Source organism: Carettochelys insculpta, chromosome 1, assembly GCF_033958435.1.
Source record: "Carettochelys insculpta isolate YL-2023 chromosome 1, ASM3395843v1, whole genome shotgun sequence".
NCBI lineage: Eukaryota > Metazoa > Chordata > Testudines > Carettochelyidae > Carettochelys > Carettochelys insculpta.
The window spans coordinates 107,035,285-107,051,654 of NC_134137.1; the positions used below are offsets into that span (position 1 = coordinate 107,035,285).

Genomic DNA, 16,370 nt, shown 5'->3' on the forward strand with positions numbered 1-16,370 from the left:
TGGGCATAAGCTTTCGTGCGTAAAAACCACTTTGTCACGTGCATGGATTAAATAATTTTTAGCCACAAAAACGTATGCCCAAATAAATCTGTTAATCTTTAAGGTTCCACAGGACTCCTTGTAGTTTTTGCAGATACAGTCAAACCGAGCTACCCCTTTCAAATTAAAACAGTAATAAAATATTCCTTATATCACATTTTGTTGCAGTGTGCATGGGTATGTAATTATGTTGTGGTCCTGTGATATTTATAAAGAATATAACAAATATAAACCACAAGTCCTGGTCTGATTTTTCTCCCTCCCCCACAATTCTGGTGTAGTGATATTAAATAATGTCATGCATTTGTATGCATTCTTTTAAAATTTTTTCTCCCATCTCTGGGAAAATGCCTACATTTTTGGTACTTCAGAGTAGATATGACTTTCCATTTCCACATACTGTCAGAATTCTTTTAAACCTGGAAGGAAATCAGATTATTTTTGTATAAGCTTATTCTGCTTGGCTTCCACATAAGGAGTTGTATGGGTGAATGAGCATAGAACATTCCAGCTGGTGCAACAGCTTTATTTATGCAGAGTGATTGCATGAAAGAGTGCACAGGAGTTTTGGAAAGAGCTTCTAATTGCATCAAAAGAGATCCATATTAATACTGAACTGAAAAGCTTCTTTGAGATTTTATACACCTTCACTTGTGCTTTTCACATGAACAATCAAGGGTAGTGTTGGTCATCTAATTGATCATTAGCCTAAGCTGTGACTAAAAATGAAAATAGAGGCTTTCAGTTTTTATAAGCATCTATAGCGCTTCAACAGTAATATATATCTTCTATAATTTTTCAGATGTTATTTTGTGGTTATAACCCATATGATGATTGTAGTTGTTTCCTCATTTAAAAAATGCTACAGGCATTCCACAGTATTAGTCCTAAACCACTACAGTTTACAACAGGGTTACTAGAGCAGGAATGGGCAACAATTTTTGATGGGGGCAGGCAGCTCACTCCAAGAATTTGAGAAGTGGTCAAGGGCTGCTCGCTTCCGTGATGTTAGAGGAGGAAATGTTGGGTCTGGGGTGGTAGTTAGGTGGAGAAGGGAGCTTTGGAGTAAGGGATTGGTGTACAGGAGGGTGTGTGGGATCTGAGAGGGAGTTTGGGTATAGGAGGGAGTGTAGGTGCAGGAGAGGATTTTGACCTGGATGAAGGGTACAGTAGGGAATGCAAACTCTGAAAGGGGTTGTGATCTGGGGTGGGGGTGCAGGGGGTTGGGTTGTGATCTGGTTCAGGGTGTTGGAGGACAGGGTGTGGGAGGGGTCTGACAGGATTCTGACCTGGAACAGCAAAGCAGGAGGGAGTGCAGGATCTGGGAGGAGGTTGTGACCTGGAGCAGACATGCAGAGTCTGGGCAGGGATAGGCATGCAGGAGTGGGGGCAGAGGGTTGGGAAGAAGGAGGGGCTGGGGTTCCAGAAGCAGGCTCTGACCCGGAGGTGCTTATGTGGGTGACTCCCAGGCCACAGCCCTTCCTGGCAGGTTCCTCAGTCAGGCTCCCTGCCTTTCATGCCCAGGGCAGGCCTCTTGGAGCTGCCGGCAGTGGCTGTGTGTTGCTCAGAGGAGGGTGGAAGTGGTACTTTGTATGCTGCCTGTCCTGCAAACAGGCAGCTGCGAGATTGTGCTGGGGTGGGGACAGTGTGCATAGCCTCTTCTCCCTGGCCTTCCCTCAGGCTCACAGCACTCATAGAAGCAAATGGCCATCGTGGCCAGTTTCCCTGAGCAGCCTGTGGGGGTGGGGCAGACAAGAAGCGTGGCCAAGGCTCCTGCTGCCTCACGGGCCATATTTTGCCTGCCTCATGCTACATGGTGTGTTTGACCACTACTGCAGAACACGGTTTATGTTCTTTGGTATTCCTGCGTATTTCACAAGAAATTCCTCTCTCAAATTTCTCGAGGCGTTGTTGTTTGTTTAATTGTGTTGTCAGCTGCCCTGCATTAAGTTTTCATTTTTTGTATCCGCTGTGACCTACGGAGGTAGGAGTATTAACACTACAAGAACATAAGAGCAAGTTGGAACTTGCTGTAAAATCTGGTTTTCAGGTTGGCTGTTGAAATATAAGCACCAAGGGATTCCATGGCCATTTAAAAATAAAACTTTCCCTATTCAAGTAGGGGAGGTGGAGTGGGAGAAAAGTGTTTTAAATCTAATACAGGTGTCTTGCCTATTGGTGAGTGTAGGCAAGGGCATTATAAAAGTGCACATAATTGAACAGTGTATGGTCTGTGTTAAGTGCAGAGCACCTAGACCAGTATTTCAGTCAACTTGTAATCTATGTAATCAAGATAAGTATTGTTATCCTGTAGTCCCCCATGCTAAAGAGTGATAGGGACACAGAGTATGTGGACTAGAGCTTCCCATCTCGCTGGGTGGTGAGGTGTCCACATTCTGTAAAGGAAAGCAGAAGTTATTGCGCCCTGAACATTAATCAAGAGTGTTAGAGACTGAGCAATTAGAGTTAAACCTTGGTTGCATACAGTAGATGACACAGGTTGAACCTCTCTTGTCTGGCACCCTCAAGACCTGACCTGAGAGAATTTAATTTGCTGGATGACGGAAGGTCAATGTTTTCTAGCAGCATTACCAACACTTCCACTGCTTAGTGGGCTCTTAGAAGACATTTGAGGGTAAATCACAGCTAAATAACAGCACAGAATGCTGAGAGCCAGGACTGGTGGCCGTAAATAAACTTTACGGGATCACAGGACACTTGGCCACACCCATGACAAGCGGTCATCCAGCTAACTAAAATCATGATGTGTTACAGAGTTTGGGACATGAGAGAGTTCTGGATTAGAGAGGTTCAACCTGCACCAGTTTTCCTTGGAAGAATAATTAAAACTACTGTTTTTATACTGTGCCTTCAATTTGGCTGGTGACACAGGCTGTGTGAATTGCTTTCTTCACAGAACGGTTTAAGAACAAAAGTTGTTGGGTTTTTTTTTTTACTGCCCCTGTTGTCTGATGCGAAGTTCTCTCTCATTACCTTGTACATTTTGTCGCAGTCTCAGATCATATTCACTAAAGCCGCAGGCCACTTACTTGACTAGATCTGGGAACTTTCTATTGTGGCAGACTGGGGGAAAAAACATCCCTAGATTAAAAGTAAGTGAGAGGAAGGAAGGAACACAGCTGTCCTCATTCTCCTTGATGGTGTGATGAGACCTTCCTTTTCTGCCTGTCTGCTTTCGAGCAGGAAAAAACTCCCTCTGTCCTAAAGCTCAGGACAAATACATGTCATCTTGGGCAAATAAAGGCACCAGAGGATACTGGGGGTAAATGAATGACATTGACCACAGCCACATTGGGATGTTGTCAGAAAATACATTGAATAGAAGAGTTGAGTAGTAGTGAAATAAAAAGATGGAGATTCCACGGGGCTTACGGGGAGGAAAAGGAGCTCAGTTTCTTATGCTTGGTTTACAGGTACAAGCCTGTGAAGTGACTTCTGTTTCTAGGACTAGGAAGTTTAATTTGCAAATGTAGTCATTAAATTTACCGGTCGGAACCTGCATTTAAACACACACACACACACACACACACACACACACACACACACTTCACAGATCCAGGTAACTTAATTACATATTTGGAAAACATGTGGAACCCGCAAGACCACCCTCATCTGACGGTTTTTGTTTGTGTGAGGATGGGCAGCTGTCTGTGGGGGATTCCAACACAAAAGGCTTTAAAAACAACAGATGGCCTGAATCAACAGCAGATAACATTGAAAGCTCTGGGTCAAGTGAATTGTGTGTAACATAGAAAAAAAAAAAGATAAATGGTAAGGTATATGAATAACATAGCCAAGTTCTTCTGAATTCAGGGACAGTTAAATATCCTTGGAAGCAAAAGTGGTGCAAGGTTTTTTGTTTTTTGTGTTGTTTTTTGTAACTTGCAGACAGCATGAACCATAATTAGTGTGTTTGAAGATGTCAGTTAATCCCCTCTACGTGTACATGGATGCTGTGCTGTTCCTGTGAAATTCACGGAAGCAAAAATGAAGCCACCAATGCATTAAGTTCTCAGTAGTAGATTGCGCTGAAAACAATACCAAAAAGCTGCCATTTTAACACCTTTCACATACCTACGTGATTTTAGTTTTTAGAGAATTTGTAATATTTTGTGGCTTGCAGACCAAAATATTTATTTTAACGGAGTGCAAGACTTGGCAAGTGTCTGACATGTGCAGAAATGTATGTTTATTATTGTGCTTGTTGATGGCTTCGTTGGCAGGCACGTAGTTGAGCAGGAGATGATGCTAAACATCAGATTTGTGTAGGATGGGAATCCTTATACTCTGTGCAAACATACAGTAACCAACTTGTATTCTCGGATCCCTCAAACTCTAGCTCCCCCTGCCCTGGCTTAATCTACCTGGCCCTGCACGACTCCAGTTCACCCCCCACCCTCCCCGCGGCCTGGTTCATCACCTGCACATGACTCTGGCTCACCACCGCTGCCCTGGTTCACTCCCATTCATGGCTCTGGCTCGACCCCCATGGCCCAGCTCACCACCCCTATGTGTGGCTCTGGCTCAAACCCCCAGCCCCAGTTCAACCCCACGCAGCCCCACTCACCATCCCTGTGTGTGGCTCTAGTTCAACCCCACCACATGCAGCTCCAGTTCAATCCCCATTGCCCTGCTCACCACCCCCCTGCGTGGCTTTAGTTCACATCCCTGCCATGTGTGTGTCTGGTTCAACCCCTCCATGGCCCAGCTTACCACCCTCATGCGTGGTTCTGGCTCAACCCCCCGCATCCCCGTCCTGGTTCAACCCTGCCCCTGCCCCGCCCCCGTGCCCCAGCTTAACTCCACCTTCCCGCCCCCCTTGCAGCCCTAACCCAACCCAGGCTTAACCCCCCATCCCCCTCCCATGGCTCCAACCCACCACCAGGCTTAACCCTCCTCAAATGCCCCCACCCCCACCCCCGGCAACCCAGGGACTTACATTTCCAAAGGAGCTTCAGGTGCTCCTGCTGCTTCCTTGGCTGCCGAATGTGTGCTCTGTGGGGAAAAAGCTGCCCCTGACTTCCATGAAAGGCAAAGCTATGAGAGGTTGTGGGGAGCACAACCCTCACGTAACTTGAGGGACTCCTGTATTGGCCAAGTATAGACAAGATACTTTGTGCTTGTTATTCTGGACCACAAAATAGACTGTTTAGACCATTGCCATAAGTAAGTATTGAATGTGTTTTGAAAGACATATCTGATTTTGAGATGACTCTGCTCTGCTGTGGCTCTGTGCACTTGGTACACTGGATTGTTAGTCAAGGCAGAACATTGAATATAATACGTTATCATTTGCAAATTGTCCATTTGGAACATCACATAAACTGAAACAAGAGGAAAGGTAACACAAGTGTACTTGTAAGCAGCATGGAGGGTGGGACATATTCTTCATTAAGACTTCACTTTCAGCTTCTAAAAGATTTGGTACATTCACACTTTCCCCACATTGCTCTTGTTAAAATATGGTTGTACAGGTTGAACCTCTCTTGTTTGGCACTGTTGGGACCTGACTGGTGTCAGACAAGAGAATTTGCCAGACCCAAAGAGGTCCGTGTTGCCTAGCATATTACCAACATTTGCACTGCTTATTGGGCTCTTAGAAGACCTATGGGGTAAATTACAGCTAAACGATATCACAGAACATTGAGAGCCAGGACTGGTGGCTGTATACAAACTTTGAGACCTCAGGACACTTGGCTACACTCATGAAAAGTGGTCATCCAGCTAACCAGAATCATGCCAGATTACCGATGTTGCTGGAGAAGAGAGTTCTGGATTAGAGAAGTTCAACCTGTATGCTTTAATGCTTTCTAGCCATGACTCCTGTCCTCCAGCCTAATGAGAAACTGTAGGATTTCTGTCAGTGATGAAATATGTTTTTTTTTGTTTGTTTGTTGGGGAGCCATTATGTAATTATAAGCATACACGAGGAGAAGCTTTGAATAACACATCATATGGTGCATTGACATATATTAGTGATTATAAATGTTGATAGTTTAAAGTATCTTTAATTTTTTGCCATTTGCATTTGCTATTGTAAAATAAAGGAAATTACCCTCTTTGATAGGCACTTTTGAAAATTCTCAAAATTTCTCAGTAAGGAACAGTACGAGATGAACGGAATCATGGTACTCTTAGGGAAAAAAAACTCAGAGAACAGCTGGTATGCTCTGTCCTTCCCTTCTTGATCCCTCCTTTCAGAATGTATTTATTGTTTGTTTAAAAAAAAAAAGACTTGTCTCAATATTTAGCATGGGTTGTTCACTTAATGAATGGTGACTCCAACTCAAATGATGAATTTTGATTGCTTGTATCTTTTCTAGTTGTCACTTCACAGCTAGCGTGGCTGATTTTAGTCAATTTACTTTGCATGGCTTTAACATTTGCTACTCACCACACTGGCTTCTAACCATACACATAGGACTCTGTAATCTCAATTACACACAAATCCACCATTGCCCTTTGTCCTTGAACAAGGGGTGTGTGTGTGTTTTGGTTTGTTAAAATAAATCAGCATTAATGCCTTTTAGAAACTTCACTTTCTAATCATGAATGGGCTTGATATCATTTGAGGATGAATGCAAGCTGTTAATAATAATGTGGAAGATTTACATTTTCTGAATGTATCATCATATATTTCAAATATATAATCTGCTTTCTTGCTATGTTATGTTACAGAAAATTTTCATTCTTCTCGTTATTCCTAGTTATTTCCCCTTTTTTTTGTACCCTCTAAACAGTTCAGTATCTTCTTTGATGTTTACACCCTTGAAATACTTGCAGGCTTGTTATTCCCACCTCCTTGTCTTTGGTATTCCACCTAGCTACTCATGTCCACTTACTTTTTGTGTTAAGTAAATTCCTTTAAAAGCATCCTAATTATTTTAGTCAACCTTCTCCAGATGTCTCTTCCCTCATATCCTCCAAATATTAAGGTGCATATAAACAATGGTGAATAGTTTATAAGGGACTCTCATCACAGGTATGTACAAAAATTCTTCTTACTCTCTTCTCCTTGAAGAGAATTCAGTGCCAAAAAAATCCTCATTACTTTGCAAACAGATATTCACTGTCATCCTTTAGGTCTCTTGTGAAAATACTCTCTTCCCTAAATTTTGCCAGAGGTTGAATTTAGATGTACTGGTGGATGTGCTCTCCCTCTGAGAAACATACAGTCTCACTTTTCTTTTTGAAGATCTGTATTATATTTGCTCGTATCCAGTAAGAAACCGGGAGCCAAAAGACTATTTTTAAATGCAAGCAAGAAAGTCACCAAGTTCAGTAGCCTGCATTTAAGACATTATACTGAATATACTCATGTCTTCCAAATGTTTCCCTAGCTGGTTTTTAATAGGGGCACTTCAGATATTGTTTATTAAATCATAATTAACTATGCTATTTTCTGGTTAAAAAAAATCCCCGCAGTTCCATTTGATTTAGTTCTATTCGCTTATTCGTAGATCTGCTGTCTTGTGTTTTCCCTATGGTATTTTGTAAAAACCCTCTTCAAGTCCTTTGACGCTTTTTGATTGTCACATGTGGGTTTTTTCCCCCTACCTTTTTTGTCTTTTTGCAGATTTACAAGGGTTCTGGATCTGTCTTAACACTATAATACTCACATGACTAGGAACAGTTTTTTAGTGTCCTCTTGTTCTGCAAATTTAATTTAAAGATAATTGGTAGGGAGGTGTGTGTAGGAATTGTAACTGGGATAAAATGCACGTTTTCTAAGGTTATGTCTACACTACGAGATAAATTCGACTTCATTAATATCAATTCTGCGATTCTGGAATTAAGTTCGAATGTGACCATCCTCACCTCCCACGTGCTCCTCACAGGAGTTGACTCATTGCTGCCACACTCCAATTGGCAAACATTGACCATTGCAGTAGTGCATTGTGGGAACCTATCCCACCGTTCCCTCATCCCCGTAGCATTCTGGGTATGCTCACTGGTCTTCTCACATTGCATTTTCCTCATTCCTGTCCTGTGCTAAGCAAATGTCCATTTTTCCATTGAAAGGAAGGAGAAGTAGGGCATCCACGCAGACGGCAAAAAAGTTTACAGAAATGTCTTTCTTCTGTAGATGAATTCTCAAATGGCCATTCCCTGTGTGTCCCCCATCGTATGGTTGCATCCTGTGCCTGAAAATAATACAGGAACCCTGAATGTATTCTCAAAGTTAGAAGAAAGATGATAGAAAAGTCTAGGAAAAAAATGTTTGACCTCAGACAGCATGAAGAGAGAGAAGTTAGGAAAGTTTTCAGAAAAGATTGTTGCTGAGGGGAAAGTCTTTTGCTTTCTGGTGAACTATAAGGCTTCTGTGCAATGATTGTCTTTTCAACTGACCATCCACTGAGTGTCACCCCTCCCATCACTGCATGTGATCCCTGAAAATAATACAGGGGCCTGGACTGTATTCTCAAAGTTAGAAGAAAGAGGACAGAAAAGTTGAGGAAAAAAGAATTTTTGACTTTCCCCTTCACCACACAGACATTACCAACATGGGTGAGGTCAGTGAAATCTCGTATAATGAACTTCTGATTGAACCAGGAACCTCAACAGTCCCTGCCCCCCCCCCCCCGTGTTTCTGAGGGGATCAAAGCATAGAAACAGAAGGGAGGTGTTAAATTTTATAACCAAAATAACAAACCAGCAGGTGTCTGCAATGGACAGCAAGCTCCTGAAAATATTTTTGGCGGGGTGTGAGGGGGTGCTGTGGTCTGTGGCTGCAGAGCCGCTTGGAATGTTGAAGTAGCTGAAGTAGTCACCCTGTCTTAGCTGCCAGGGGAGACTTCGCCCCGGTGTCTGCAAACCCCAGTGGTCCCATGCTTTGGGTGTGGGAGAATCAGTGAGGGACCAGTAGTATCTTAGCTGCTGGCGGAGACTTCCCCCCCACCCAGTGGCAGCACGCTCCCCACTCTCTTAGCCACTGATGGATACTTCCCTCTGGCGTCTGCAAGCCCCAGTGGAGGTTCAGTAGGGAGCCAGTTGAAGTGGTCCTCTCTGAGTTTCTTAGCCACTGGCGGAGACTTCTTCCCGGCGGCAGCAAACCCCCAAACATCTTAGCCACCGGGGGGAAACTTCCCTCTGCCAGCTGCAGGCTCCTGAATGTCTCTTGCGACCTTTGTGCACATTTAGGGCTCCATCTAAGACATGGTGCTGCCTGGCAGCATGGTCAGCACCGACTGGCAGCCACGTCCTTTTGTTGGGTTGGGGGCTACCCACGTGATGTGGCTGAGCAGGAGAAAGCCCCAGACTGTGTGGTGTGTACAAATGTAAACCACCAAGAAGAAGTTTTTCAGCATCTTGCGTAAGCACAACCTGCACAACAGCCTTGTTGCTATGTAGTGTGGCAGGGCAGTGGCTGGTGCCAGGCAGTGCAGAAAAAAATGACAAGTGTAGAGACAGAAGCACAAACTCCCAGCGGGGGCTGTTTGTAACGGGTAGATGCACTCACAGCGCTAATCGCAAAGAAAGAAAGACATTTCTCAGGCTCCTGGTCCTGATTTGAAATTCACGGTCTTCCTGTTGCCTAATTAACTAGAGAGCAGCAGCCAGAGCGGAGCAGTGAGGGGCATTGTAGGTTGCATACGGGACACCTCTGAAGGCTAACAAATTTGTTTTTAAGATGTGGCACTTCCACACTGGCCTTTAATCAAACTTCTGAATTCGAGCTTGACGCTATACCTGTCAGGTAACTGCGATATTATAATCTCGATATTAGTGCTCCCTAAATTGAGCTAATGGTATTTGCAGTGAAGACAGTCACATGGCAATATTGAGCTAAGTTCCTTAAATTCGAATTTATCTTGTAGTGTAGACGCAGCCCTTGTTATCTAACTGCATCTGACACTATTGTTCTCTTGTCTTTTCCTTCTCCACGCTTTGTTCAGTGTTTTCTTCTCTTACTATCCAAATTCTAGATTGTGAGCTACCTGAAGCAGGGGCTATTTTTTGTTTTTTGGGTTTGTATAGCACCTGACAGTTTAAATTAGTAGCACTTCAGAACCCTGACGTAGAAATAATACATATTTAATGCTTTAGACATTATCGGTAACCAGGCAGAAACACTAGTTTCATAGTGTAAACATTCCTTTTTTTTCCCCTCCATTGTCCATCTGGGTTATCATCTCTCTAATCTAGGAATTATATTGTGTTTCCTGCTGTGTTAGAGTATCTGTTTTTGAGCAGATTCTCTGGAAGCTGTATTGGGTGATGGTTTTTTACTTTTTTTTCTCTGTCTAATAATTGCTTTTTTCATAACTGTTTTTCTGTTACCATAATTACTGTATTTAAAATCCATCCAGGTGGTGATGGAAGCATCACTTGGGTATCTTGTAGCTTCTGTATTTTGCTGTAAGATTATATTTCCTGTCTCATGGAGACACTTTCAGATCCTGTTTTGCAGAATGCTCTTAATTTGTAAATATCAAAATTATTAGTGTCATGTTAATATTTGGCTTTGTGCTTGGTTAAAGTATATGTTGGCATCATCTCCACACTGCCGCATAGCACGGTCTGTTCTTATTCTGTTCCATTGCACAAGTTCCCAACTTGTCATACAGTGAAAGATGTGACTGTGTTTGTCCATAGGGACATCTGTAGTGTGCTTTCTGAGGGTTTCTTTCTTATGTGCTCGTATGGCCTGAGCTGTGCCTGTTGAGTTGTAAGTGTGGAATTGTGTTTTTGAGCAACCCACTCTTGCTCTTTCCTTCTATCCAGCTTAGTTGCCACTTTTGCAAGTTGACACTTCAGTGCTTAACAGTGGTATTTTGAATTTGGATTCCTAGGTCACCTTGTGCAGATGAAAATATCAGTGTGGATAATTTATTTGGGAAGAGATAAAGGCATGTGGAATAAATGGCATACTCTTCATAAAACAGAACAGTTTTCACTTCACTTACTGGCTCTTACAGTGGTGTGGGTATTTTATTTCAATATTCAAGTTTCTTCTCAATATTTTGTGGTGTTGCTGCTATGTTGTTGTGATTAATATAAAATTCTTAGTTTCTTTCTGATACCTTTTCCATTGGCTCCCCAGCATTTTAACCTGAAATAAAAAATCTGGAGAATGAGTGGCTTTATTGCTGCTACATATTTGTTCAGCTGGAAAGTTAGGTTTTCATTCCTCCTGTTTGTGACATGCTTGTTAGTGGTCATTGATCAGCACATGAAAGCCACAAGGAATGGAAATGCAATTAACAAATTACACACACAGACGGTAGCAGCAGGCTCCACCAGCAATCCAGTCATAAGTCAAAAGAGAGAGGAAAAAAGTGAAATAAAATTCTAGGATGATGTGTGAGGTCTGCCAAATGAAACTAATGACCCTTGAATTAAATAAGAAAATTAGAAATCATGCAAGTTCATGAAAAGTCATGGTGTCCCAGATCATCCCAGTGCTTGTTCTTCTACAACAGAATCATTTCTATTCTGTTGTAGAGTAGTGCAGAAATTAAATGAAAAGTCATATAGCAAATCTCTTTTAATGTCTAGTTCACTGAGGTTGACTTGCCTTAAACATAAACAAGGAATTGTAGCTTCTGCAATGGATTATGTGAGCAAAATGTTAGGGCAATGTGGGTCGTTACAGTGAGAGGACAAGGTCCTCTCCTTGGTAGTCACTCTTATTCCCAGACTCCATCATGAAAGATTAGGACAGACACTTTATTGGCTATTCCATGGTTACTTTGCTTTTTCAGATTTATTGCTATTGTTCTAGTGCTACAGCAACCTGATTCCCATTTTTGACCACCTTACTGCACCAACATCCACATCTTAGAGCAGCCATTGCTGTCAACAGCCTGGCTCATGAGAATATAGAAATTGCTATAATTGTTTGAATCTTTGCTTTCTCTGTGTGTGTCATATATCGTGGTGCCAGAGTGGGTCTCTAGAAATGGGGAGCGCTGTAATGCGGAGGATAAGGAACACAATTCCTAATAGTCTTCTGGGCCCCTGCAGGTGGTTAGTTTGTTGCAAAACATGAAATTTTGAGTGTTTTTGTTCCCTTTGTATCACTGTTTTAGCTTCTAGGTTGTAAGCTTCGTTGTTCTGCAATTCTCCAGTGTAAATTTAAGTATTCTAATGCTTTAGATGAGCCATCTTTAGTACTGATTTTTCTGTTTTCTTTATCTTTCTTCATCTATCAGACTTAAAAAACCTGTTTTTTGAAACATGGGTGAAACGGAGCAGAGACCAACAGCTGGGTCCCGGTTAGGAGCTCAGGAAAATGCTGGGATCAGTACATTGGAACATGGACAGAAACTGCCTATGACTCCTCCAGGAAAGCTTATCTCCATCAAAATCCAGATGCTGGATGATACCCAGGAAGTTTTCGATGTTCCGGTAAGAGTTTGAAAATGAAATGATTTGCCAGTGATGTTTAAATGGTATTTCTTGTGAATTGAATCTCCAGATACTGACTTTGCGGTTCATTGATGGGTAATTGGTTCATGCTGAATTGAAACCCAAAAGCATTGATCCCAAACCACCGTTATTTGTTTGGCGGCACAGCAGCATAGCATTAAACCGTATAGCGGATGGGCTATCGTTACTCACCATAGTTAATTGTTTGAATAGCTTCAAAATGGCTGAAAGCAGTAATATTTTCAGATGTTGTGACAGTGGTTTCTTCTACATTCTAAACCTGGTATTTTCATAAGTGGTGTTTGATAATGCTGAGTGTCTTGCTCTTTGTTTGCTTAAACCGTAAATCTCTAGTGATTTCTTCCCCCCACCCCACCATATTCTAGCAGTTGTGACTTCTAGAAGTATCAGATTTTTCATGAATTAAATTACTACTAAAGATGAATTTTTTTTAAAGTATTACATTCAGATGCAGAAATCCTAACTGAAGTTTCTGGGGCATGCATTAACTTTTATATTTTATGTAATTTTATTTCCTAAATGAGGAAGTATGACTCTGTGCATGAAGAGTTCCTAGTTTTTTTTTTTTTTTTTTTTTTGAAGACTAACCATTTTTTACATGTGACCCAGAATGACAAAGAAATTTAACATAACTTTGTGATCAGTGACATTTAACTGCTCAGTGAAGATTTGTGTGCACACATAGCTTTTTAATAGTGGAAGATATTAAATGTTCTTGTGGTTAAGGAAGCCTACGAGAATGTATGTATTTTTTTTTCAGCTGTACTGGGGGTCAGTGGATATGATGCAGGTGACCTTGGTTTAGTTCTCATTTGTCATTGAGATGCTATTTGGCCTTGGGCAACTTCCCTAACTTCTCTGTCTCAATTTTCCATGCGTAAAATGGAATTTGTTAATTTCATGAAACAGTGAGATTTCTGTAGGAAGAGCACTATAAAACTGCTATGATTTAGGTAATCAAATAGTTTTTCCTGATTTAGAGATGAGGCAGAATTGACCAGGAAGGTTACATGATTCAGTGAAAGAGAGGGATGTGCTGTTGAAAAACCTCTTACCTTTTACCTTTTGGTGCTTTTGTTGTTCTGATTTAGCCAATTTCTAAACTGGATTTTCAACGTATTTTAGTTTCATTGATTCTTAATTCTGAAAATCTTTGACTCTGCTAAATAAAATGAAGTACTAATCATAGGAAATATGGTGCTTTTAACTCATTCTATTGATGATATTCCTTGTTTATCAGACCGCTGACAAATGCAATATAGTTAATATTTTTCAAATCTCCACCTCAGTTCAGAGAAGTTACAGTTTGAAATCCTAGGAGCTAGTTAAATTTATGCTTTTTCTGATCAAGTGTAGAGAAAGCTTCCTCATCACTCTGGAAATTTGCTTTTGTGACTAACATTATCTTTGACATACACAACAAAGACATGGATTGTGAGAAATCATACCCTATATTGGGGTTGCCCATGAGCATTCACTAAGAATTTTCCTGAGATCAGACTCCTCTCAGAGGATATTTCATAGTTGAACATGGATAACGCCCTAACAATAAGCTAGTATAACTCAAGCTTTCCCACCAGCATTTTTAGAAAACAATATTTTACTAACTGTTGTATAAGAAGGTGTGTAGTTGGGAAGCATGACCGGTCTGTGCTCTGTATTCTTTACTGAAGTTTGGAAGACCTAGGTCCATATGACTTTCTATCCAGATTGCTTCAAAACAGATGTATTTTGAGGCTCTGATCTTGCAACTGTATCCACTCAGGCACACCCTCCTGCACTGGCACAGAGCAGCTTGTAGGATCTGAGATTTGCAGAATCTTTATTCGTAAAATCTTTGGAGGAGGTGGCAAGGATGCTGGTGGTGGTATTTTAAGTGGTTTTTTTCCCCCCTTTGAAAGAATTGTATACAATTCTAGTGCTTTATAATCAACCACAACTCCTCTCTAAACAGTGTTATCATTCTCCTCCACTGCTTCAAGGATGCATTTATTTTTTCAGTTTCCATTCACATGTGTCAAATCCTTTTGACCATATCTGATGGATTTTAGACCCTTCTCTTCATAATTTACATTTACAGTACATTTTAACTTAGTAGACAGCATTCATTATATTTCCCTTTGTGATGATAAAAATCTTAATACAGTAAACCCTCGAGATACATGCAAACACGCTGTGCGTGTCTCGGGTTAACATGACTGCTGCCCCTGACAGGAGCAGGAAACTGTGAATCAGGCTGCCATCCCTGACAGGAGCAGTTTCCTGGTCCCTGGAGTGGCGGGGAGTTGGGAACCGGGTGGCAACTTGGCTCCTGGCTCCCCTCTGCTTGCAGAGCTGAGCAGTTGAGCAGGGCTGCAGCCATGATTATTTTCCTGACTCCAAGGAGTGGAGGGGAGCTGGGAGCCAGGCTGTTCCTTTGTTCCCAGCTCCCTTCCACTGGCTGGAGCCAGGAAACTGACCAGGGCTGCTGCTCTGCTCAGTTTCCCAGCTCTGCAAGCAGACGGGAGCCAGGCTGCCACGTGATTACCAGCTCTCTACCACTCCAGGGACTGGGAAACTGGTCCTGTCAGGGATGAGTTTTATGCATATTTATGTTAATAATCTGTATTCTATAAAACATGGGGGATATCCATCACAACTGATATTTGTAGTGTAAAAAAATAAAATCACAGATGTAGAACCTCTCTTCCCCTCCAAACTCCACCTCCTTTATCCTTTTCAACTTCTTCTATACACCACAAAAAACCAAACAAGTGCAACCTTTCTCCCCACCGTTTCTCTTCTGACAAATGCTTAAGTAGTAAAATAATTTAAAGGGAAAACTTACTTGTTCTTACTTGTTTTTTAAGGTAAAGATCAATTTTTGGTTCTTGTATCAGCAGTTGTAAAATCTATACTATTGCTGACTCAGGTTCTGACTTGGTTTCTGACCAGTATAAGTATTTTGGTTTTGTTTTTTGTTTATTGAGTGAAAACCTGTAAGGGAAAAGAGCAAAGAATTTACATAGTGTATAGGGATGGGACGGAAGTAGTAGACGTAATATATATCTGGACTTCAGTAAGACTTTTGAGATCATTTCACATGACATTCTCATAAGAATACTAAGGAAATGTGGTCTAGATAAAGTAACTCAGGTGAATGCCTGAGTAGTAGTTTTTTTAAAACTCAGAATAGTTTTAATGGTTTTGCTTTCTCTCTGGGTGGATGTATATAGAGGGGTCCCATGGGGTTTATCCTTGGGCTAGAACTATGCAAGATTTTTAGATAAAGTAATAAAGGGTATGCTTATAACATTTGTAGATGACACCAAGCTGGGAGGGTTTGCCATTTGGAAGACAGAATGATAATTCAAAGTGATCTTGCCCAATTCAAGAATTATTGTGATAAAAATCAATAAAGACAAATGCAAAGTACTGCACTTAAGAAGGAAAAGAAAATCAAATGCATAACTACTGAAAGGGGAGTAACTGCCTAGCAGTAGTACTGCTGTAGAAGATTGGGCATTATAGTGAATGGCAAATTAAATACAAGACAACATAATGCAGTTGTGAAAATCACTGTTATCATTCTGGGGAGTATTAACAGGATTGTAGTAGGTAAATTATGTGAGGTAGTTGTCTTGTTCCACTTGGCAGTGATGAGACCTCAGCTGGAGTTCTGTGTCCAGTTTGGCATGCCACAATTTAAGAAAAACATGGTCAAACTGAAGAGAGTCCAGAGGGAAGCGGGGGGAGGGGGTAGAGAGCGGGGAGAGGGGTCCATCTTTGCATCTTTAATCTTGAGGGAAAAAGCACAAAGGGAAGATATGGTAAGTCTTAATATATATTAAGAAGTGCTATTAATGAGGATGACTATTGGTTGTTCTCCATGTCCACTGAATTTGGAAGTAATCAGATTAATCTATAGCAAGGGAGAT

General features: G+C 41.5%; 1 protein-coding gene across 8 annotated transcripts in view; it reads left to right on the plus strand.

The window, feature by feature from the left end:
- The window catches only part of FARP1 (FERM, ARH/RhoGEF and pleckstrin domain protein 1), a 298,536-nt gene that overhangs the window by 35,328 nt on the left and 246,838 nt on the right, over positions 1-16,370 (plus strand). For all 8 annotated transcript variants that reach the window (XM_074989432.1, XM_074989476.1, XM_074989485.1 and 5 more), the window contains exon 2: positions 12,216-12,411. In XM_074989432.1, coding sequence (XP_074845533.1) covers positions 12,241-12,411 — 171 coding nt within the window. In that variant the 5' untranslated portion in view covers positions 12,216-12,240. The remainder of the gene's footprint in view (positions 1-12,215; positions 12,412-16,370) is intronic.